The sequence below is a fragment of the Rattus norvegicus genome, chromosome 10 (genome assembly GCF_021556685.1).
Source record: "Rattus norvegicus strain SHRSP/BbbUtx chromosome 10, alternate assembly SHRSP_T2T, whole genome shotgun sequence".
Classification (NCBI taxonomy): Eukaryota; Metazoa; Chordata; class Mammalia; order Rodentia; family Muridae; genus Rattus; species Rattus norvegicus.
The window spans coordinates 44,897,027-44,921,696 of NC_141543.1; the positions used below are offsets into that span (position 1 = coordinate 44,897,027).

Consider the following 24,670-nt stretch of genomic DNA (forward strand, 5'->3'; position numbering starts at 1 on the left):
CACACAAAGCAGCAAGACACCGACAAACACGAAATAATTGTTTTAATTTTTTTTAATTGTTGCTTGCTTCAAGATTTCTTTATTATGTGTATGTATGTTACTGTTGGTTTGAGTTTATACTTATGATGCAGTGCCCTCGGAGGCCAGTAGAGGGCACTGGATCCCCTGGAGATGGAGTTACCTGACAAGGGTTCTAGGAACTGAACTCAGGTCCTAAGGAAGAGCAGAGTTGTTGACCTCTGAGCAGTCTCAGCCCCTGCTTGCTTTCTTATACTTGAAGTTCTTTATATGGTCTGATAACTCTTTTTACATCCCTGGTAACATATATTGTATAAAGTCATCAGATATATGACAGACATCACCTCATCTGCAATTGTTCACTAATAGTTATGCAAATGTTTTTAACTGTGATAAAGTCCAATTATTATTACTATGTTTATCTATTTGGAGCACTGGAGATCAGATTATGTAAAGCACTGGGGGGGCAGAGGCAATTGGATCTGAGAGTTCAAGGCTAGGACGGCACAGGGAGATCCTGTCTCAAAAGAGAGGGAGAGAAGGAGATGGAGAGAGGGAGAGTGGGAGAGGGAGAGAGGGAGAGAGGGAAAGAGGGAGAGAGAGAAAGAGACGGGGTGGGGGAGAAAGAGAATTTGGTCATCTACAGCACCTCTCAGTAAAGTCTAACTGTAAACTAAATACAGCTAATTCTATGAAGACCACAGCCACCTGACAGAGGGCCACTACTTCCTAAAAATGTTAGGATGTCTTATTCTATAGTGGCCCAGAGTTACTTTGATATTTCATCTATCTAACTTCAGAAGACTGTTTAAAATGACTTTATAGAGGCTAGAGAGAGCTCAGTACTTTAGAGCACTGGTTGCTCTTCTAGGAAACTCGTGACCATCTATAACTCCAGGGGATCCAATACCCTCTCCTGACCTCTGCAGGCACTGCACACACACACTGCATAGACATTTATGCAGGCAAAACACCCATGCATACAAAACAGAAAGGGGAGAGTTGTCTTCATAAGAATGCCGAGAAATACACTACATAATTACTTGTCTGCCACAGAAATAACCACGGGACTTTGGGAAACAATGGCTGCTTTCAGTAGAGAGCTGGCAGAAAAATGTTAATTTTTTTACCAACATTTTGGGGATTAAACATCCATCTAATGTAGCATTTTATATTTAGCAGGTGTGTTTCCCATGAGATGAAAAGTCACCAACTTGGTAAAGTGCTTCATCCGCAAACAGCTTTGGTAAGACCAAAACACCTACCAAAGGGAAAGAGAGGAGTGTCCCACCTCCCCAAGCATTCAGTCGCCCGTAAGGGCTGCCTGTCAGTGACACGCACGTCTATGTCCTCAGAGCATGGCAGTGCTCTGTAGCCCTCAGCCTGCCGCTCATTTGCAACGTGCCGTTTCACAGAGAATCATGTGCATCAGGACTTTGCCAGGCATATATTTAAAGTGGGAAGGAGCAGAAGCGGGTTTTATCCTGGAAGCTTTACAGCTTCTGGGTTGGTGCATCACAGTACGGCACATTTTCTGTAAGAAGATCTTTCCTGGGGACCAGTTCTAAAAGGAACAGAGAGAGAAGTGGTTAAGACATTAGAACTCCAGTCACTACTGATCCTTAAACTAGACCCAGGAGCCAGCACATCCACTTCCCCAACAAGTTCTAACCGAGAGCTGTCTAATTTGGGAAGCGTGAAGATAACCCTTCTCGAGACATTTAATTTCAGTTGATGTCTGAGGTGAAATCTTTGACTCTAATAAGACCCTCATTCATGTTACAAAAAACATACAGCCAAGTCCTTTATCATTAATTACACATGACTAACAAACAACTGAACGGAATTAAGCTAAAAAACACATTAATGGCCATCTGCCAATTGCTAATTAAAAAATGTCACCTACGAATGATTTTTAAGACAGGATCTCATGTAGCTCTGGCTAGCCTTGAATTTTCCAGGTAGCATGCACCTCCCAATGATGGGATTATAGGTGTATCACACCATGCCTGGCTACTTGAAAATTTTTATAGAAAGCAAGCCATCACTATTGTAATTTAGACAGTCCACGTTTACAGAATGGTTCCTCTCCCATAACGTCCCTTCTCCCTCCCTCTCTTCCTTCTTGTTTTGGTGCAGGGGACCAAACCCAGGGCCTCACACGATGTGGAGTGTGTACTCTATCACTGACCTACACCCTCTCTCCTAGAACAATGGTTCCTCACTGAAGGAGTCTTCAGATATACCACTGAGGGAATGCTACCGAAAATTTACTGGGCAGGAGCCAAGAATGCTGACTGTGGTATGAACGACAGTCTGAGGCAGAGAGGAGCCTTCATGGCAGTGACAGCAGTGTCCCCACTGAGACACACAGTGACAGCAGTGTCCCCAACTGCTGACTCCTAGGCAAGACAGTTTGAGAGAGTCAAGATAAAATTCTTAAAATACAGAATTTGGGGCCCTCAGAGATCATTCCTTGGTTAAAGTGCTCACTATACTAAGTAAGAGTTCAGATCTCCTAGGAAGACGAGGTTTATCAGGGAACTGTGTGCTTAACCAAGAAACCCTGCTTCAAGGAAGGAAAAGGAAGAGGACAATTCCCACTATAAGGTTCAGGGATGCACATGCACATGTGCCCACAAACATGTAAAAATGAAGAAGGAAAAAAGAGGACAAAACTGCCCACATCTGCTGGTGCCTGCCTATAACCCCAGGAATCACAGACAAGACAGTGAGATCTGCATTCAAGGCTGCTTGCAGTACCTAGCATGACCATGGCAGGTCTAAGCGACCGTGAGACCCTGTCTCAAAGGTCCTAGGTTCAATAGTCAACACTGAAAAAACTAAAAGAAAAAACAATCCCCCTTTCTTGGGAAGAGCAGGACCCAGCTAGGCCATCCTCAGAGGCTCAGTGTGGTGGCCCACACTTGTAATCTTAACAGTTCGGAGGACAAGACGGGAGGATCACCATAACTCTGAGTACAGTTTGAGCTACAACGAGTTCCAGACAAACCTAGTTAAACCTGACTCAACAGAAGCAGGGTGGAGGTGTGGCTGGGTTAGTAAAGTGCTGGCCTACATGCACAAGGAGCTCCTTCAGCCCAGCTGGTGTGGTGATACAGACGTCTAACCCTGGTGCTCAGGGTAGAGAAAAGAGAATCACAAGTCAAGGTCATCCTCAGCTACAGACGGAGTTTAGGCCAGCCTGGGCTACATGAAATTCTGTGTCAAAAAGAGCAAATGCCAAAATGCCACCCCTGCTACACACACACACACACACACACACACACACACACACACACACACACAAAACCACTGCTCCCAGAACCTGACTACAATCTTTAGATGTAGTTATAAAAAAACAAGCAACTGGGGTTGGGGATTTAGCTCAGTGGTAGAGCGCTTGCCTAAGAAGCCCAAGGCCCTGGGTTCAGTCCCCAGCTCCAAAAAAAGAAAAAGGAAAAAAAAAAAAAAAGACAAGCAACTGTATCACACTCAGGAAACTCAGTAGCACCCTGGACCACAGGGGAAAGGGTTTCCTCCTACAAGAAAGGGCCTTACTGGGGGTTGGGGATTTAGCTCAGTGGTAGAGCGCTTACTTAGCAACCGCAAGGCCCTGGGTTCAGTCCCCAGCTCCGAAAAAAAAAAAAAAAAAAAAAAAAAAAGAAAAAAGAAAGGGCCTTATTAGCTGGGTGGTGGCGGCGTGCACGCCTTTAGTCCCAGAGTTCTGGAGGCAGAGGCAGGCAAATCTGAGAGGCCAGCCTGGTCTACAGGGTGAGTTCCAGAATAGCCAGGGTTATACAGAGAAATCCTGTCTCAAAAACAAATAAACAAACGAAAACAGAAACGAAAGGCCTTGTTAGGACGAAAGAAATAAATTTAAACAAGGGTATTACATTAATACCCTAGTTCTGATAATTAAACTGTGGTTAAGGACTGTCCTTTATATCCAAGGAACAGACTCAGGGGACTGAGTCTGATGGCTCACACCTTTATCCCCAGCGCTCAGAAGACAGACAGGGAGGTAGAGCTGAGTTTGAGGCTAGCCTGGTCTACATAGCAAGTTCCAGGACAGCCAGAGCTACATAGTGAAACCTTGTCTCGAAAGAACAAAAACAAACAAACAAACAAACAAAGCCAGGCAGCACTGCTGTGTGCTTTTAACCTCAGCACTTGGGATGCAGGCAGATCTCTGAGTTTGAGGCCAGCCTGATCTACAGAGTGAGTTTCAGAGCAGCCAGGGTGTCAAACAAAACAAAACAAAACAAAACACCTGGGAACTTGGCCTCAAAATAAAACAAAAATCAGACAATACAACAAAAATACATGCATACTGAAGTATTTATTAAAGATTTATTTTTATCTGTGTACATGAATTATGTCTGTGTTGTGCATATGCATGTGTATGGTGCCTCAGGAGGCCAGAAGAGGAGTCAGACTCCCAAAAGCTAAAGTGACAAGTGAGGGCGAGCCATCCAATGTGAGCCATGGGAACTGAGCTTCAGTCCTCTGCAAGAGCAGCCGTCTCATCACCCGGCACCCAAGCATTTTAAGGAACCTGCAGACCTTAGCACCTGACAAGGGTCGGGGTGGGGAGGATAGGGAGCCAAGTTCAGCACGTCTACCCGAGACCCTGTCTAAGACACTAAAATAAAAAAATGTCAACAAGAACATCATCAAAAAACTCAATCTAGACGTTAACTGAAATTTCTATTTAATAAAGAGGTTAATGAGATGTCTCAGTGGGTAAGGACACTTGTCACCAAGCCTGACACCTGAATTGGATCCCTAGGACCCACATGGTGGAAGGAAGGCTGTCATCTGATCTCATGTGCACATCATGACAAGGCACATAAACACCCTACCGCACACATACAATAATGCACCATGATAAACCTGGCTCGTGAAATGAGAAAGCCTCTGCTTATTTCTGACTTGTAATTTTTTTTTTTTTTGGTTCTTTTTTTCGGAGCTGGGGACCGAACCCAGGGCCTTGTGCTTCCTAGGCAAGCGCTCTACCACTGAGCTAAATCCCCAACCCCTTGTAATTATTTTTAACCGGTTCTTTGGTGCTTCCATCCAAGTAAGGAACAGTGTTGGTTTTCCTTAGTAACGGCGGTAATAATTCATTGCACTTATCAAACATATGTGTCTATTTTATGCTGGACATCACATCAAGAAGTGAGATAAAGGTAAACAGGGACAATTCTTTGGCAAGCCAGACATAGTAGTGTACACCTTTAAATCCAGCACTCGGGAGGTAGAGGCAGGTGGATCTCTGTGAGTTCAGGGCCAGCCTGGTCTATAGGGCAAATGCAGAGCAGCCAGAGCTACGTAGTAGAGAGCCCTGTCTCAAAACACTCTATAACATAAGGATTCACAAATGTTTTTTATAGTAAAAATACAAGAATCTGAGCTATTAATTGAAGAATAAATTACTAAACCTATCAATATTACTTAAGATTATGCTCAGCTTTGAATAACCAGAAGTTCACCAAACAATGGTTTAATAAAAGAATTTACAGTTCAGGGCCAGCCAGAGTGAGTTCCAGGACAGCCAGAGCTATTACACAGAGAAACCAAAAATAAAAATTTATATAAAGGGGGAGAGACTTAGTTTTCTTCTCTTTTGAAACATGGAGGTCTGAGCTAGTACAAGTCCTCGGTGCTGCTGAGAACCTAGGCTCTTCTCTCCCTGTCTGCGCACTAGGTGAACAGCAGTCTGCCTTCCCTTCAGCCTCTGCCACATTTGCTCGCAGGCAGGAAGGGCAAAGGGCAGAAGGGGAGCCCCACCCAGCCCACTCCTTTTCAACAAAACAATGGCTTCAGTGGAAATAACACAAAGTAGGTAGGTGCTTATCAAAGACGCCAGAGCATCTATCTTCCTGACGTCCCCCTCTGGACAGAACACTCTCATATACTAAACCTGTCCCCAAAGCCTCTCAAGGACTCATGAGGCTCTGGTTAGTGGGGTGGCGGGCTCTACCCATTGGCTCACACGGTAAACACTGACCTCACTTCAGTTAGACATAAACGATGGGATGGAGAATAAAAACGTGAGATTGGGAATCATGGCAGTGGCCGGGCCACACAGAAAATCCTCATCTCCGAGATAGGAAAAGATAACAACTACTTGGTAATGGAATAACTCCTCAGCCTGCCAATTTGGCACTACCAAATCTTATTTCAATAGGCTCAAATCCCCTCTGACGCACTCCACCACACAGAATCCAGCACTAGCCTCTGAGCCACTTCCTGTCCTGGGGGGATGGCGATTTGGGGGAAGATGGCCTTTTTGGGGGGCTTCAGAAGATTTCACAGCCCACTTCCTGCTCATCTGAGCTCAGGAGACCGGAGACGGCTTCAAGAGTAGAAGTAAACTAGACAAGCCTGGGTTTCTTAGCAATATAACCTGCCCCCAAACTATAAACTTCAAGTCTGTTTCCAGTTGTTTCCGGAAACAAGAAGCCACAGGCAAGCATCTTGACCTGATTTTAAGCACTAAAGACAGTCATCTTTTAGTAATGGCCTCTGCGATTTTTGGCACTCAGGAGAGGGTCCATTTAACATTTGTGGCGTTCACGTACTTTACTATCGGAGAAGGCGAGGCGCAACTGTCCCGACCAGAAAGCAGCTCAAAAGCAGAGAAACTGAAGGGAAGTGATGTGCAGGATGTGAAACTCTCAGCACGAACTGTCATGGTTGTGGAGCAGATTTCAGCTCAGACGCCATGATGGGCGTGCCATTCAGGTCTGGACCCAGGTCATAGGCAGCAGCGTCTGCCACAACAAACGCAAGGACTTCATCCATCAAAGTCCACAGCTCTGGGAAAGTCCCTAAATAAGGTGTGTCAACCCAGGATGTGGGTTTTTTTGTCTTGTTTTGGTTTGGTTTTGGTTTTTGGTGTTTTGCTTGTTTTGCTTCAAAGTCCACCCTGAGAAAAGCCGGGGACTGAACACCCGGTGCAGCTGCCAGCCAGCTAATGAAGTCTTCTTACTGTCTCAACCTGTGTTCAAGTGGTCTTCTCTGAAGGATGCTTGACAACAGCTGCTTGCTCAGAGACCCTCTTAATATACATGTTACTTGGAAATCATGGCAGACTTAGAAGATGCCAGCGCTGACAGACATGTCCCCTATCAGAAAAGTACTGGTTTGAGAAGTCCAGACTTCTGCAGCTCCAAAATAAGTTCCTGTCTCCAAGCCTCCAGGCTGTGGGAAAACACTTGTCACCATGGCTACAGCCAAAGCAGCTGTCTGTTGGTCACCTTAACCTTCAGTCTTCAACACTGTTAAGTGGTATTAAGAATCTCCGAAATTGGCTGCTATTGTTTCTACTTTACCACAAAGTTACAGCCCTCCATTATCTTACAAAGACTCCTGGCTATGAAGCTGTACAAGTTCTGACCAGGAAGTCACAGCCGTGAGGAAAGCTCAGTTGTGAGTCTCTGGGATTGGACTAGATACTAATCACAGCTGCCAAGTCCTAGTGACAGCCCGATGACTGGGCTAGAATGAGAAGAATGCCTCTAAGATTTCACTCCAAGCAGCCAGCTCCAAAACAAAGGGACCAATCTTGAAAGTCATCTTAAACAATCAGGTGAGGCTTGCAGATCTGCTACAAGTTGCCCAGGAAACTGATGGGTTTTCTGTAAGTGATTTCAAGAAACAGGAGCTACTAGGCCGGGCCTGTTAGCATAACACACCTTTAATTCCAACACAGAGCAGGCAGATTCTTGGAATTTGAGGCCAGTCTGGTCTACATAACAAGTTCTAGAACAGCCAGTGCTACACAGAGAGACCGTATCTTGAAAATAAATAGATAAAAACAAAACGACGATAAGAAGAAGGAATGTATGAGATGCTGCCTTCCTGTAGAGGGAGAGGAGGAGGATATGCTAATTCTACACCAGGAGAAACTCGGGAAGACAAAATCAAAGCCCAGCCTTGTGCAGTGCGGCTGCAAAGGCGCAGAGGCTTGAGTTCCTGTTCGTTTGGAGTGAGAGTAATCAAAGGTCCTTTGCGTGGTTCGGTCATCTAGTCTGCTGTGGAAGCCCATCCCGCAGTGGGAGGAGGGGGTACTGACTGCTCTTAAAACGCACAATCCAACTTTAGTAGATAACCAAAAGCTACCTTTTGGAACAAAGCATGGAGGCGTCCATCCATGACCTTGCTTGATATTTAAAGCTTCTACAACAGGATCTAAAAGTACCCACCATAAAAGAAAAATGGGTCAACTAGACCATATTAAAATAAGGAACTCCTCAAAGAGAAAAGCCACAAGTACAAGGTCCTTAGAATACACATATCCAACAAAAGGTTTGTATTTAGAACACACAAGAATTCCTTTAAGTCAATAAAAAACAAAAAGGCAAAACTCCTCTAGACAAGTAGACAGAAGGTACTTTGTAAAGAGAATATTCTGTGCTACACTAACTAACTGGGTGTTCATGCTTTCTTAGTTAGCAGACAAATACTAAGGGGCCTGTGAGATGGCTCAATGCATAAAGGTACGTGACACCAAACCTGGCATCCCAAATTGAATCTCTTATACCCATGTTAAAGACTATCCTCTGACCTCCTCTTGTATGTATTATGTAGGTGCATGTGTCACACACACACACACACACACACACACACACACACACCAAGTTGTAACCCACAATGAGATTTTGCTAACACTCCAGAAGGAGTCCTGAGACAACAGATTCTTAAGTACATTTCCTATAATTGCAATCCTTCTAACTAAAATAACTAATTAAAGAATAAAAAGTAAAGGAATAGGCTAAGTCTGGGTTGATAATAAATGATGCCAGAAAAGTTAATAAATATAATTATATAAAAATGGTTGGCTGGGAGCTGGAGAGATGGCTGAGGTTAAGAGCACTGACTGTTCTTCCAGAGGTTCTGAGTTCAGTTCCCAGCAAACACATGGTGGCTCATAACCATTTAGAGTGAGATCTGGTGCTCTCTTCTGGCCTGTAGGTGTATATGCAGGCAAAACACTGTATACAGAATAAATAAATCTTTTTTAAAAAATGGGGCTGGAGAGATGGCTCAGTGGGTCCTGAATTCAAAGCCCAGCAACCACATGGTGGCTCACAACCATCTGTAATGAGATCTGATGCCCTCTTCTGGTGTGTCTGAAGACAGCTACAGTGTATATATAATAAATAAATAAATCTTTTTTAAAAAATGGTTGACTGGAGGTGGTCGTGTACCCCTTTAATTCCAGCACTTGGTAGGCAGAGCAGGCAAATCTCTGTGAGTTCAAGGCCATCCTGATCTACAGAGCAAGTTTCACACAGCCAGGGCTACACAAAGAAACCATGTCTTGAAAAAAAAAACAAACAAAAAAAACCCCAACAAAAATAAACTTAAGGGGGGCTGGAGAGATGGCTCAGTGGTGAAGAGCACTGACTGCTCTTCCTAAGGACATGAGTTCAATTCCCAGCAACCACATGGTGGCTCACAACCATCTGTAATGGGATCCGATGCCCTCTTCTGGTCTGACAGTGACAGTGTGCTCATATACATGGAATAAATAAATAAATCTTTAAAAAAAAGATTAAAAAAAAATAAAAAAATAAACTTAAGGGGCTGGAGAGATGGCTCAGCGGTTAAGAGCACTGTCTGCTCTTCCTGAGGTCCTGAGTTCAACTCTCAGCAACCACATGGTGGCTCACAACCATCTATAATCAGGTCTGGTGCCCTCTTCTGGCCTGTAGTTGCATACATGCAGGCAGAAAGCTGTATGATGTATACATAATAAATAAATAAATGTTTTTAAAAAAAAAATAAAAAAATAAACTTAAAGGGGTTGGGGATTTAGCTCAGTGGTAGAGCACTTGCCTAGCAATCGCAAAGCCCTGGGTTCTGTCCCCAGCTCCGAAAAAAAAAAAAAAAGAGGGAGCCAAGGAAATGGCTCAGCTAGTTTAAAGAAAAAAAAAAAAAGAAAACAAAAACAAAAACAAAAACAAAAACCCACTTGGCTTGTAAGCATGAGAATTTGTTTAATCCTTGGTGTCAACTCAAATTGTAATGCCAATATGGGGGGTGTGGTCACACCTTTAATCCCAGCACTCAGAGAAGCCAGCCTGATTTACACAGTAAGCTCTAAGACAGTTTGGGCTACATAGTGAAACCGTTTCTCAAAAAAACAAAAAACCTTAAAAAATTAATAAAAACTAGAATCCAGACAAAGGTACAGTAATTGTTCACTATTTTGAAACATGACAGCAGTCATTTTCTCCCACTTTACTTACGCAGTGTGTCGTGGTCAGTGTGGATTCCTTGAATAACAGATGTTCTGAGCAATAATTCAACATCAGAACCTATTTTCAGCATCTGTTAAGAAAATCAAATAGAAAACAAAAACCAATCAAACAGAGTAACCTCTAAGATTAAGAGTGCTTTCGTGGGCTGGAGAAATTTCCAGAGGTACGGAGTTCAATGCCCAGCAACCACATGGTGGCTCACAACCATCTGTAATGGGACCCGATGCCCTCTTCTGGTGTGTCTGAGGACAGGTACGGTGTGCTCACATACATGAAGTAAATAAATCTTTTTAAAAAAAGGTTTTTTTAAAAAAAGAGTGCTTTCGTAAGGCTGCATTGGTTTTGATTCTTTTTTTGTTTTGTTTTGTTTTTTTGTTTTTTTCGGAGCTGGGGACCGAATCCAGGGCCTTGTGCTTCCTAGGTAAGGGCTCTACCACTGAGCTAAATCCCCAGCCCCTGCATTGGTTTTGAAAACCGGTTTTTGGGGTTGGGGATTTAGCTCAGTGGTAGAGCGCTTGCCTAGCAAGCGCCAGGCCCTGGTTTCGGTCCCCAGCTCCAAAAAAAAAAAAAAAAAAAAAAAAAAAAGAAAAAGAAAAAAAAAAGAAAAGAAAAGAAAAGAAAAGAAAAAAAGAAAACCGGTTTTACAGGTCCCTTTCTAGTAATGAGTTTTGTTGTGTTTTTTTAAAGAGGTATTCTATGCTATGAGATAGTAGTGGGAGCTGTCTTTTTTTTTTTAAAGATTTATTTATTTATTATATATGAATACACTGTAGCTGTCGTCAGACACACCAGAAGAGGGCATCAGATCTCATTACAGATGATTGAGAGCCACCATGTGGTTGCTGCGAACTGAACTCAGTGCTCTTAACCACTGAGCCACCTCTCCAGCCCCAGTTATGTTTTTAAATGTGTTGGGCATGGTGGCACTCACCTTTAGTCCCAGCACTCTAGAGGCAACGGCAGGCAATCCCAGTGAGTTCAAGGTCAGCCTTGTCTACATAGTGTTCCAAGGCAGCTAGAAGTACATAGTGAGACCCTGCCTCGAAAAAACAATACAAACAAAAAAGTATTTTTACCTAATATTTTATTCACTTGTATAAGTGCTATTAAATATGGGAGATATTTCTCTCATTTGTATTTTCTCCTTTACCAAATCAATTCTTCACACCATAAGTATCCCCGCAAGTAATTTTATTTCCTTACTTCTTTTTCCGGGCAGTGCCTCAATATGTACCCTGGGCTGACCCTGGATTCCTGAGTCTCCAGCCTCACTTCCTGAGTGCTAGAAGGACACAATCACTCCGCCCTGCCCAGCTCTGTTTTGTGTCCCTTTTCCTAAGGGGTCCTTCCCCACCTTTATACAACGTGAGACACAGAAAAGGCAGGATAAAGGCAACGTGTATTCACCAGGTTATGCGTGACACAGGAAAAGAGTTCATGTGTACTTTCTCAGTGACCGTGTACTGAGCAGTAGGGGTTCGCAGCTAGTGTCACAAGAGCTTCTTCACCTCGATCAAGTAACCAAAATACTTATTATGGCTGTTTGCACCAACGCCATGATAGGAAAAATTTTTTAAATTTATTTATTTTCATTTCACGTGCATTGGTGTTTTGCCTGCATGTACGTCTGTGTGAGGGTGTCTGATCCCTGAGAACTGGAGTTAGACAGCTGGGAGCTGCCTTGGGAGTGCTGGGAATTGAACCAGGGAGGAGCAGCCAGCACTCTTAACCTGCTGAGACATCTCTCCAGCCCCAGGAAGATATTTTAAAGTCTACCTCTGATGAAAGAGCCAAAAATTCCCCTCTGAAGTGCTGCATCATGGGAATGCTAATGCTTGCTCCTGATCTTTAGTCCCTCGCCTCAAGTGAAGAAAGCATGTCCCGGCTTCTGCCAGGGTTCAGCTCCTCTGGACTTGACCAGGGCTGCTACGGCATTTCCTCCTCCCTTGTTACCTTTCAGGGCAGGAGACAGCCCTGAGGAGGGGAGCCACAGCACACAAGTGCAGGTTGTTCACAGCTGTGGAGGCTCTTGCCACAAAGTGATGGTTTTCCTTCACATAAGCCTCCATTCCCACGGTCCCCTCTTTACCACAAGCCAGCCGCATCGCAATTGAAACTCATTACTGCACCTCTTTTATTTTCTCTGGAGATGTCTCGTTTTTATGTTTTTTGAATTCTTCGTTTATCTTTACTCTGGCTGCTAGAGAGAGAGAAATACATGTAATTAACACTTAAGATTCTTACATGTTCTTCAGTGTTGCTCATGATGAAGCTCTACTTCCCACATAAAACAGAGTATGAGATATGTGTTACAGGCATGGTGTCACACCGCAGCAGCATGGTGTCACACCGCGACAGCAGCGCTTAGGAGGGTGAGATGGGAAGATGCAAGTTTGAGGCCAGCCAGGGCTATATGGTAAGTTCTGTCTAAAGAAGAAGGAAGGAAGGAAGGAAGGAAGGAAGGAAGGAAGGAAGGAAGGAAGGAAGGAAGGAAGGAAGGAAGGCAGGCAGGCCTCTCTTGCCCTCTTGCTCTTCCCCTCTTCCCCTTTGTCTCTTCTCTCCCCACTTCCCTCCCCTTCTCTCTACCAGTTCTACTCTTCTACTCCTTCTCCCCCACTCTGCCCCTCTTAACTCCCTTCCCCATGCCCTGAATAAACTCTATTATATACTAAAAAAAGAAAGAAAGAAAGAAAGAAAGAAAGAAAGAAAGAAAGAAAGAAAGAAAGAAAGGTATTATTAACCAAGTTGTTTCTGAGTGAATTTATGGAATCTATGGAAATAACTTACTGTTCCAATACTTTGCTTTCTGACTTTTGTTTCCAAACTTTCCCTCTCCCTTTCCCTTGTCCTCTCCCTCTCTGCCAGCCTGCCTGCCTACCTGCCTGCCTGTCAGTCTGTCTGTCTGTCTGTCTGTCTGTCTGTCGAGACAGGGTCTCTCAACATAGCCCTGGCTGTCCTGAAACTCATTATGTAGACCAGGCTGTCCTTGAACCCATGGAGATCCTCCAGTCTTCTGCTAGGATTAAAGGCCACCATGCCTGGCTTCTTTTCAACTTCATTTGTGTTCTTATAGAACTAACACTACCTGATTCTAATAAATCCAAACCCAGGTAAAATTTTTTCTCTAAATCTAAACATTCAAAGTAATGCCTTCTTCCTTTATTGGTTTTGAGATAGGGTCTCACTGGACGGCCCAGGCTGTTCTTGAACTTATGAACCCTCAGCTTTGAAAGTGCTGGGGTTGGGGTTGGGGATTTGGCTCAGTGGTAGAGCGCTTGCCTAGGAAGCGCAAGGTCCTGGGTTCAATCCCCAGCCCCGGAAAAAAAGTGCTGGGGTTGCATGCATGTGCCACCGCGTCCCACTAAAACGCTCTATGATGGTAAGGATCAGCACAGACAAGTGTGTAACCTATGTCTGCACACACACAGTAGGTGTGTATTGTGGATTAGTACAGATTTTGATCCTGAGCACATTGGCTGACACAAAGGTGAGCGATAAGGTTGCTAGGTGTGGTTGCTACATGCCTTTTGAGTAAGTACTAGTGCGGCAGAGGCAGGAGGTGCTCTGTGAGTTTGAGGCTAGCCTGGTCTACACGCTGAGTTCTAGGCTCACAGAAAACCCTTTCAGGATCATGTCGACCATTCATGCACGGCAGCTTACAGTACTCTGACCAAATGGAGCTTGCCCTGTTGGGAGCCTTTAATGGAACAATCTGTATGAGTTCCTCACTAAATATTCAACAAACGTTGGCTAAAGCAACAAAATATACCATGTCAACAGAAAAAAAATTGCTGTGGAAGCCTCCGTCGGTGCTGATCTTCATCGGTATGTGAGGTGGTAAGAGTCTGGCCTTGGTGGAGGCTGGAGAGATGGCTCAGGGGTAGCTCCAGATCCATCACCCTCTTTGGGCTTCCCAGGTCACCAAGCACCCAAGGGGTGCACATAAGGCAAGTAGGCAAGACACCCATGCACATTTTTAGAGAGTCTGCCTTCTGGGATCACACACTTAGGGTGACTATCCCTCGGTTCTACTGCTGGCTAATGTATTTTGTCGGTTTTCTGATCTGCAAAGGTTGGGATTATAATTACCTCACAGACCTGAGAACTGTTAGGGGTTTCTGAAGTACAGGAAACTATTTCTACAGCAAGGGAGGGGCTGAGGGCTCCTGCGGCTGCAGAGCACCCGAGTGTGGCTCCCAGCCCCTGTACCAGCCGACTCACAACTGCTGGTGACTCCAGCTCCCAGGAAGCCTGTGCATCTGGCGTCTGTGGGCATGCCACACGCACAAGTAAAAATAATAAAAATCAACACTTAAAAGAAATGACGAGGGGTTGGGGATTTAGCTCAGTGGTAGAGCGCTTGCCTAGGAAGCACAAGGCCCTGGGTTCGGTCCCCAGCTCCGAAGAAAAGAACCAAAAAAAAAAAAAAAAAAAAGAAATGACGAAATCTGATTTCCTTGGAATGCTTTATCCAGGGCCCTCTTAGGAAGGTTTGGAAATTCATGGTGGATGGAAAGCAACAAGACTAATGCAGAGCCCGAGGTCTAGGGCTGTGACTTCCAGATGATCCTGAAACCACTTCAAACACAGAGATGCTGAGTCAGGAGTCATGCCGCCTCGCCATGCCGGGCTCTCTCACGGCTGCATGGACACTTTACCCGGGCACAAACAACACAGCAGCACCCAGCTCTACTGATGGGAAATCAGGTTATACAGCAGAGAAGTGGGACTAGGCAGAACCTTAAATCTGACCGGCCCCTTCCCTTTTCACTGATTCTATATGAAAACTTGATCTTTATACATAGTAAGCGTTCTCCCATAAGCCTAACGTAAATGGATCTTTACGGAACGTCAGGTAAAGGTCATTCCACAAAGTCAGAATACAAGAGCAGTCAGCTAAGAATGGATGTGCCCCAGGTGTGGGGACTCACACCTCAGATGGGAGGATCAGGAGTTCAAGGTCATCCTCCATAAAAGCAAGTTCAAAGCCAGCCTGGGATATTTTAAGATCCTGGCTCAGGTTGGCTGCCTGGCTCAATGGTAGAGAGCTTGCCTTGCATGTGTACGATGTAAGCTCAATTCCGAGCTCTGCAAAATAAAATAAGAAAACAACAACAAGAGCAGCGTGATCTGCTCTATAGGAGTGAAAGACATATTTACCTTCCAATGCCCTCTTATCGTTTTTAAAAACTTGTTGTCTGGTCCTGTGCAGTGTTTTAAAGAGCTGTAAAACCTATTAAGAAAAAGGAGAATTCCAGACTGAGGAGATGGCTCGGTACATAAAGGATATGTTTCATGATCATGAGCAGCTGAGCTGAGTGCAAATCCCTGAAATCCATATTAAAAAGCGACCATAGTGGCACAAACCCCTGATCTTTGTGTGCCTGTAGTAAGAGGACAGCGGGGACACTGGGGAGTCCCAGGAGCTCAAGGGCCAGCTAGCCTGGCCTGGGCAAACAAGAGCCCCTGCCTCAAACAAGGGGAAAGGCAAGGACTAATACACACACACACACACACACACACACACACACACACACACACGCTCACACACAAGTACACACGAGCACACACATACACACACACAAAGATAAAAATAAAACAGATTTTGGGGTTGGGGATTGAGCTCAGTGGTAGAGCACTTGCCTAGCAAGCGCAAGGCCCTGGGTTCGGTCCCCAGCTCCGAAAAAAAGAAAAGAAAAAATAAAATAAAATAAAACAGATTTTATGCGTAAGGAAAAAAATCACTTTACATAACATTTAGAATTACTATATTTAGAAACAGTAAACAGTATTCATTTTCTATTTGTTTCTGTGGCATGTGGCTTTTGTTGTTGTTGTCCATTTGTTTCTTGAGACATGGTTTTTCTGTGTAGCCTTGGCTGTCCTGCTTGGAACTCAGAGACCAGCCTGCCTCTACCTCCCAAGTGTTGGGATGAAAGGACTGAGCCACCAACACCCAGCTTCTCTCTGTTTCTGAAAACTACTTCTCAGAATAGGCAGTCAAAGCCAGGGCTTGCAAAGTAACTTCCGAGCATTATTTTTCTTTAAGTTAAAGAACAAAACAGTCTGACTGCTAACTAGAACTAACTTGCCACTACCCCCCCCAAGCCAAACCCAAACCAACAACAACAACAACAGAAAGAGCAGCTGGGAAGTCGGATCAGTGCTTGGGAGCATTTACTGTTCTCTCCTGGGCGTCAGCTCTGTTCCTTGGAGCCCAGCATCCACCTCAAGTGGTTGTGGCCTCTGCAGGCATTTGCACTTGCACACACATGCCCACATGCACATGCACACTGACGTATAATATTTTTTTTTAAAGCAGCAGTTGGAGGTACAACCTAGTGACAGAGTTTGCATCCTAGCTCAGGTAAGGCCCTGGGCTCCATCTACAACTCATTAAAAAACTGTTTTATGAAACAAACAACAGTGAAAACAGCTAATCTTCTAAGCCGAGCGGTGGTTTGTATCTGCAAATCCAGTACTCGTGAGGTGGAGACAGGAAGATCAGCTCAGTGTCAGCCTCTGCTATGTGGTGAGTTCAAGGCCAATCTCGGTTTCCTGAGAGCCTGTCTCAACAACTCCCTCAAAACAAAAGCCTTAATGATCATCCTGACAAAAACCTAATGTGGGAAGGGGCTGAATTCTGCCCTTCTGCATGGGTTTCTAGCTCTCTCTCAACTATTCCTTTCATCTCCTCTTGACTCCTCCACACATGATCAGGAACATATTCTACCCTAAGAGCCCGGGAAGATGTTTCAGATAGCATAGGGAAAGCCTGAGTACAATTTCTGAAATGAAAAATGGAAGGAATGCCAAGACTTTTCAGCATCCTGAGTACTTGGGAGTGGGGCGGGGACAGGGACGGGAGAGCACACAAGCCTGACATTTTGATAATACATGAAATTAGAAAGGAGCAGCGGTGAGGACAGCTGAGAAACTGGAGGGGACGGAATCGGAATGAACCTAAGACTGATATACATGTCTGAAAGTCTCGAAGTCGGAGAGGTAGCTCGGCGGTTAAGAGCACTTGTTCTTCTACTGGAGGATCTGGGTTCAATCCTCAGCACCCACGAGCAAGCTCATAACTGTCTGCAACTGCAGATCCAGGGGATCTGACATCCTCACACAGACATGAATGCAGGCAAAAAAAAAAAAAACCACTAATGCACATAAATTTAAAAGAAAAAAAAAAGATAGAAAATCCACTTTAGATTTAGGGCTAGGGAGATGGCTCAGTGATTCTGCAAGAGTAAAGACCAGAGTTTGGATCCTCAGAACCCATGAAAATACAGGGCAGCACGCATGCATGCGCGCGCACGCGCACACACACACACACACACACACACACACACACACACACACAGACTAGGTGTCTAGGCACACACCTGCAAACCCAGTAGTAATTCTTGTGGGTGAGGAGGGGGGATAACCATTAATACAAAACACCACAACTAATTTAAGACCATTATCCCAATATAAAGAAAATGGGGGCTGGAGAGATGGCTCTGAGGTTAAAGCACTGGTTGCTCTCACAGAAGACCAAGGTTCTTCCCATCAGCCACATGGCAGCTTGACAACTCCCTGTAACTTCAGTTCCAGGGAATCTGACTCCCTCTCCTGGCCTTGCTGAGTACCACACATGCACATAAAATAATAATAATAAATTATCTTAAAAGAAAATGTGATCTTTATTACCACAAGAATATTAAAACCAATATTACATTGAAGTGAATAAATAATATTTTTTACTTATTATTTATGCAGTGTTGGGCATGGAGGCCAGAGCCTTGAAAAGGCTAATCAAGGGCTCCAACTGTAAGTTAAAATACAACCAGACCTACTAAGAAACTTCTTTTCAGATGCAAAAAGTAGCTGGGTGTAGTGATTCAGTTATAATCCCAGCACTTAGCATGAAGATTGATGTGGATTGGAAGCCAGCGTGGGCTCCTCCAAATTCTTAATCAAACTTCAGGTCTTTGCCTTGTCCTTGTGATTCTTTTATTTCGAGACAAGATCTATGTTGCCATGAACAAGTAGGCTCAGCAACGCTCCCTCTCCCCCTCTAGAGACTTTTGTGTTCCTCTAGGTAAGTTAATTCCTAGTTATAGGTTCACAAAACATGCTGTTTATTAATTTGAAGGACTTCTTCCGATTTTATTAATTGTTTATAATCTTCCTACTGCAGGACTTCTTTATTAAGGCAAAGATGGGGGTTGGGGATTTGGCTCAGTGGTAGAGCGCTTGGCTAGCAAGCGCAAGGCCCTGGGTTCGGTCCCCAGCTCCGAAAAAAAAGAATAGAAAAAAAAAAAGGCAAAGATGATCGGTTTATGGTCACCAGTCACCTCTATTCACCACCTTTCATAGTCCAGGCATCCTCCTCATTCACTGTCCCATGTAGCTCTCACCCCACTCCGCTCACCGCTCCTCGTGATCCTCTCCCTCCTCACTTACTGTCCCCCTTCTCCACTACCGTCCTTCGCAGTAGTCATCCTCACCACTCAGTCTCCTACATGGCTTTCACCCTCCTCCATTCACGGTCCATCGGGTCATCTCAATACCCTCGAAATCGTCACCCTCTACTACTCATCACCCCTGAAGGTTGTTACCCTCCTCCACTCTCAGCCCTCGGGGTCGCCTCCCTCCCTTGCCGGGGTCTTGAGCCTCAAGCATCCCTACACCCTCTTCCCGGGCCTGTCACCTTGGCTGGCTGACCCATGGCTGCCCACGCCGCTGACTCCGCCTCTGAAGCCGCCCCCTCCTGGCAACCAATCACGGCCCGGGCACAGCCGGAGACGCTCCGCATAGCAACCAATCAGAATGCAGTATATCCTTCTTAGTCCGCCCTCCCCGCAGAAGGAAGGCCAGACGTTTGCTAAGCAAATCCAAGTATAAAACCGCGAGAAGCCGCGGAGCCAAATTATGGACAGGAAGACGGAAGTAACCGGGAAGCCATGTCTTTTAAGGGCAGAGTCTCTTCCGCCGCGCCTAGTGTGGCGCGCGCGCACAACGGTTATTAATGGGTGGCTTCGGAACCTGCTCGTTTTTATCTCTTGTTTAAGGGCGTGGGTCGTCTCTTAAGTGTCTTTATTTTAACGTTTCCCGGCTGAGACTGACTGCTTGGAAACGTGAGCAAACAAATGCTAAATCCTAACAACTACAGTCCATACATATCAGAACGCTGAATCCTGAACGTTCTGTTTGTACATTCACTTAATTATTCCCCCAGAAGGTGTGGTCGAGTTGCCTGCTCGAATTCACACGCTTGATCCCAGAGTCTCCTCCCCTCTGCATTGTTGCCCTACTTATCTTGCCCCGTTCTTTGGTTTTGTTGAAGTAGGAAATAATTTATTAGAAGCTTCATAGTAATAACCATAAAACATTTATATGCATTTTAACTTAGGACTTGCAGGCATGGATAAAAATTTCCACCTTGCTCCTATTTCACAACCGTTTGCCTTCAACATTACTGTAACATTTTAGGCTACTTTTAGGTAAAATTAGCTGTTTATTAAGATTAAGCTGGATGTGGTGGGACATACTTGCAAACCTAGTATTTGGGAGGTAAAGTCAAGAGCATCAGGAATTCAAGGACAGCCCCAGTCTAGACTATATGAGACTATGTCAATCAAAAAACAAAAAGAGAAAAAAGTCTGGTTTTGAGGCAGGGAGTCACTATAACCCTGTTTGGTATGGAACTTGCTATATAGATCAAGCTGGCCTCAGACAGAGATCTGCCTGCCTCTGGAGTGCTGGAATAAAAGTTGTCAACCACCAAACCTGTACCTTTCCTCAGGAATGCTTTCTACCTAGACTTGGCCCAGAACTCACTAGTTAGGCTGGACTGGCTGACCTGGTCTCAGAGATCTTCCCATCTCTCTCTCCCCAAGGCCGGGATTACAAATGTGTAATACCATGCCTAACAAGTCTTTATGAGGACAGAAGGATAATTGTCAATTTTAGAAATTGTTATATTCTATATTGATGGCTTTAGAGCTGGCACAAAGCATTAGAACACCGCCGTTCTTTCCAGAGGACCTGGGATCAGTTCCCAACACCCATATGGCAGCTAACGACTGTCTGAACTCCAGTCCTAGGGGATCACACACACACTCTGTCCTCCAAAGACACCACATGCATGTGGTGTAGATATATGCCAGGTAAATGCATAAAAATAAAATATTAAAAAAAGTTAAGGTTCTAGATTTGCAGAAGAGCATTTAATATAAACAATCAAATCAAGGACAGTAGCTATTGTCTTTTATACAAGGAACAATAAAGTAGATGATCTTGTGACATATTATGGTACCTTCTGGAGTAATTTTTTAAAATTATACTTTTGTACTATAGCCTAATTTCTTTTTTTTTTAAAGAATAGTTTATAGCAATAATTTCTAGCTAGAAAGTTAACCAAAACCCTTCTGTTACTTGAAAATACAGTTTCTGTGGCTGGAGAGATAGGTCGGTGCTTAATAGCACTTACTGATCAGCAGAGGACCGGAATTGGATTCCTAGCACCTATACAGCAGCTCACAACTATCTGTAACTCCAGTTCTGGGAGATCCAGTAGTCTCTTCTGGCCTCCTTAGGCTCCTACGTGCCTGTGGTGCCCACAAAGTCATGCAATCATGTACATATAATAGAAATTTAAAATAAAACATAGTTCACAGAAGTGAGTCTTAAAGCAAACATGTTACAGTTCCTTCAGCTATCCCACAGATGAAATGAAACAAGATGGCTCAGCACTGTTTTCTGAGCTGGTTATTCTGGGAACATGACCTGGTTTGCTACCGGACATGCAAACTGAACTGAAGAGACTCCAGAACTCAGTGGAAATTCAAACATGCTCATAATGTAAGTTCCTTGAGCTATGTGGCAAGAGAATGCTCTCCAAAGGATGTATGCACTCAGGTGCCTAGAACGTCTCATTGTATCATCCTGAGGAATAAGGGAGTTTTGGCAGGTGAATTAAATTCATATTCTGAGATGGGAAGCTTTTTTTGTGTCTGGTGAGCCTAATGAGTCACATTAAAAGTGGAAGAAGGAAAGAAGGGAGAAGTGTGAAGATACTCATCTTTGGAGATGAACAAACCAAGGGAAGCGCAGGATCTCCGGAGGCTGGAAAAGACAAGGGAGTGACTGCCCCCTAGAGCCTCCAGTGAGAATGCAGTGCTGCTGACAAGTGTTTCGCTCAGTGGAAACAAATCTGACTTCCACCGAATGCTATCCATCCGGCATCCAAACCAGAATCTTTTCCCTTTGCTGGCTCATCCCATCTCTCCCTTCCTCTCAAGGGCCCTGTGGTTACACTGGGTTCACCCAGGTAATCCAGGCGCCTACCTTCTTCAAGGTCCTTAATCTATTCACACCTGCAAAATGCCCACAGGATCCAGGGAATGGGACATGGGCATATTCTGCTTACTACACCCAGTTTGTGTGAAGCCAGTCAGTAGGCCTGAAATGGAAGTACGTGAAGGAGGGGAAACAGACAGGACATGGTCACGCAGGTTCCTATTGGTCAAGAAAAGGATTTTGGATATCATTCTGGGATAGCATGCTCTGGAATAGTATCAGGAGGAGGGTGACATCACGGTTTGCATTTTGCAAACATCATTTTGGCTGGGTGTGGCTGTGTAAATAGCAAATTCAAGTTCTGCCTGCTACTGTCTCCAAAGAACAAACAAAAGCAAAATCCAGGGCTGGAGAGATGGCTCAGCAGTTAAGAGCACTGACTGCTCTTCTGGAGGTCCTGAGTTCAATTCCCAGTAACCACATGGTGGCTCACAATCTGTACTGGGATCTGATGCCCTCTTCTGGTGTGTCTGAAGACAGTGATAGTGTCCTCACCTACATACATATAATAAATAAATAAATAAATAAATAAATAAATAAATAAATAAATAAATCTTTAAAAAAAAGAATGCTGGGGTGGGCAGTGGCATCCAGTTTAAGTAGCATTTACATATTATCACATCTAGATTCTAATATTTATTTATTTATTTATTTATTTATTTATTGTACATGAGCTCTGAGTGCATGTGCACCTGCATGTTTAGAGAGGACATTAGATTTCTTTATAGATAGTCATGAGCCCCCATGTGGTTGCTGGGAATTGAACTCGGGGCCTCTGAAAGAGCAGGCAGATCCATCTGGTCAGCCCTTTCTAGGTGGTTTTAGAGTCCCACAGCAAAATTTAGTAAGGTAATTTACGATAACCTATTTTCTGTCTAATGAATGTCTATGAAAAAAGAGTTCATAACAATCTAAAGATAAAAGAATGTGCCCTGTGGTGGTGGTGGTGGAGTGTGCCTTTAGTCCCAGCATTCAGGAGGCAGAGGCAGTTGGATCTCTGAGTTTGGGGCCAGCCTGGTCTATGGGGTGAGTTCCAGGACAGCTAGGGCTACACACACACACAAGTCTTGAAAAACCAAAATAATAAATAAAGTTGTTAAAAGAGTAAGTTACAGATATAATATTCTTTTGCCTCTAAGTACATAAATGGGTTTTTCCTACATTGCACCACTGATCCTCAAAGCATAGTACTAGGGCCAAAAGTATCATCTGGAATGTACTAGAAACCTAATTCAGAGGATCCTAAGCCCAGGCCAACTGATATTCATGACCTTTCTTTTTTTTTTTTTTTTGGTTCTTTTTTTTTTTTTTTTTCCGGAGCTGGGGACCGAACCCAGGGCCTTGCGCTTCCTAGGTAAGCGCTCTACCACTGAGCTAAATCCCCAGCCCCTTCATGCCTTTTTTTTTTTTTGTTTTTTTTGTTTTTGTTTTTTTTGTTTTGTTTTTTGTTTTTTGTTTTTTTTTGTTTTTTTGTTCATGACCTTTCTATAGTTATGAAAATAAATGAACATGACTTTAAAACTAATGTCTTATGTATAGATATTATTTACCAGTGATCGCAAGGTACCAGTAATGCCTCTGATAGCAAAGAATGGAACACTATGATTTCCAGGAACCACTGCCAATAGTTTTGTCAACTCAGGAGTTTACAGACATCCTTGGCTACATAGCAAGTTGGAGGCCAGCCTGGGCTACATGAGACGTTGTCTCAATAAGGGTAATAAAATTTTGTTGAGACAAAGTATTCAAATATCATCATATAGGGCAATTCAAAGGAAACAATCGTATAATTAATTAATTTATTCATTTTTTTTTCGGAGCTGGGGATCGAACCCAGGGCCTTGCACTTCCTAGGCAAGCGCTCTACCACTGAGCTAAATCCGCAACCCCAATTTATTCATTTATTATAAGACAGGATTTCCTGGAACTTGCTCTTTAGACCAGCCTGGCCTTGAACTCAGAGATTTGTCTGCCTCTGCCTTAGAGTGCTGGGATTGAAGCCGTGTACCACTGTCATCTGGCTTAAGTTTTCCCTTTTTACATATATATATATATATATATATATATATATATTTTTTTTTTTGGTTCTTTCTTTTTCGGAGCTGGGGACCGAACCCAGGGCCTTGAGCTTCCTAGGCAAGCGCTCTACCACTGAGCTAAATCCCCAACCCCTTACTTATATTTTTTAAATTATGTGTGTATATATGTGTATCTGTGCGATCTATGTGCGCCCAGTCCACAAGTGATTGAAGGCATCCTGCTAGGCCAGAGGCATCAGATTTCGCCCCCAGAGCTGCAGTTACAGGCAGCTGTGATGTTTTTGCTGGCCTCTGAGAGAACAGTTTGTGTCTTGATCACCAAACCATCTCTCTAAGTCCCTAAGGTCACTATGGCCACTTGGAGATTGTCAGATAAGAGAGCCAGGAACAGAATCCAATGAGATGTGGAACGGGGGGGGGGGGGCTCCATGTGCAGAAGAAACCATCCAGAGGGCAGTGGGATGGGATGTTGAAAGAAGCTAACGGTAACAACAGTGGCGACCCACGTCCACAGATCTATATGACAACTGGGATTGTCTACAGAACGTTGTGAATGGAGGTCCTGCCTAATCCCGACGAGGAAGAAATGACCCAAAGAACCAACGATGACAAAGTGCACACGATATTCAGAAAACACTTTTTAAGAGGACCGAGGGGACAGAGAGGAGGAAGGGTGGAGGCGGGGCCAAGAAAGACTTTGTTTCTTCTTCGAAACTGATTCCAGCCAGGAAGATGGCCCTAGGGGCTTACAAACAACTCCTGCCTAGGTCTCATCTCTCCAGACTTGGACTTAATTAATGTGGGGTGTGGTCAGAGATGTTTAAAGAGTTCCCAAGTGGTTTTTAGTACGTAGTTAAGATTGAGAATCGCTGCCACACAAAGCGAGAAACAAAGCAAAGAACACCTGATGTAAGGCTTCATATGGCTCTTAGCCAAGACCTCAAACAACTGAGGGTTTAAATGATCAGGGTTAAGAGCACTTGTAGCTCT

The 24,670-nt window shown here is 44.2% G+C and overlaps 2 protein-coding genes across 3 annotated transcripts in view; one reads left to right on the forward strand and one right to left on the reverse strand.

Annotated features, from left to right (window-relative positions):
* The window catches only part of Rapgef6 (Rap guanine nucleotide exchange factor 6), a 449,393-nt gene that overhangs the window by 311,331 nt on the left and 113,392 nt on the right, over positions 1-24,670 (forward strand). The window lies entirely within an intron of this gene.
* Lyrm7 (LYR motif containing 7) lies at positions 38-19,439 on the reverse strand. 2 transcript variants are annotated; one of them, XR_015631009.1, is made up of 6 exons: positions 18,991-19,439; positions 15,453-15,525; positions 12,422-12,492; positions 10,281-10,362; positions 957-1,582; positions 38-165 (listed from the first exon to the last, which is right to left on the reverse strand). XR_015631009.1 is itself a non-coding variant. In NM_001134729.1 (5 exon segments), coding segments are annotated over 5 exon segments (315 nt in total). In that variant the 5' UTR covers positions 19,009-19,027; the 3' UTR covers positions 38-1,511.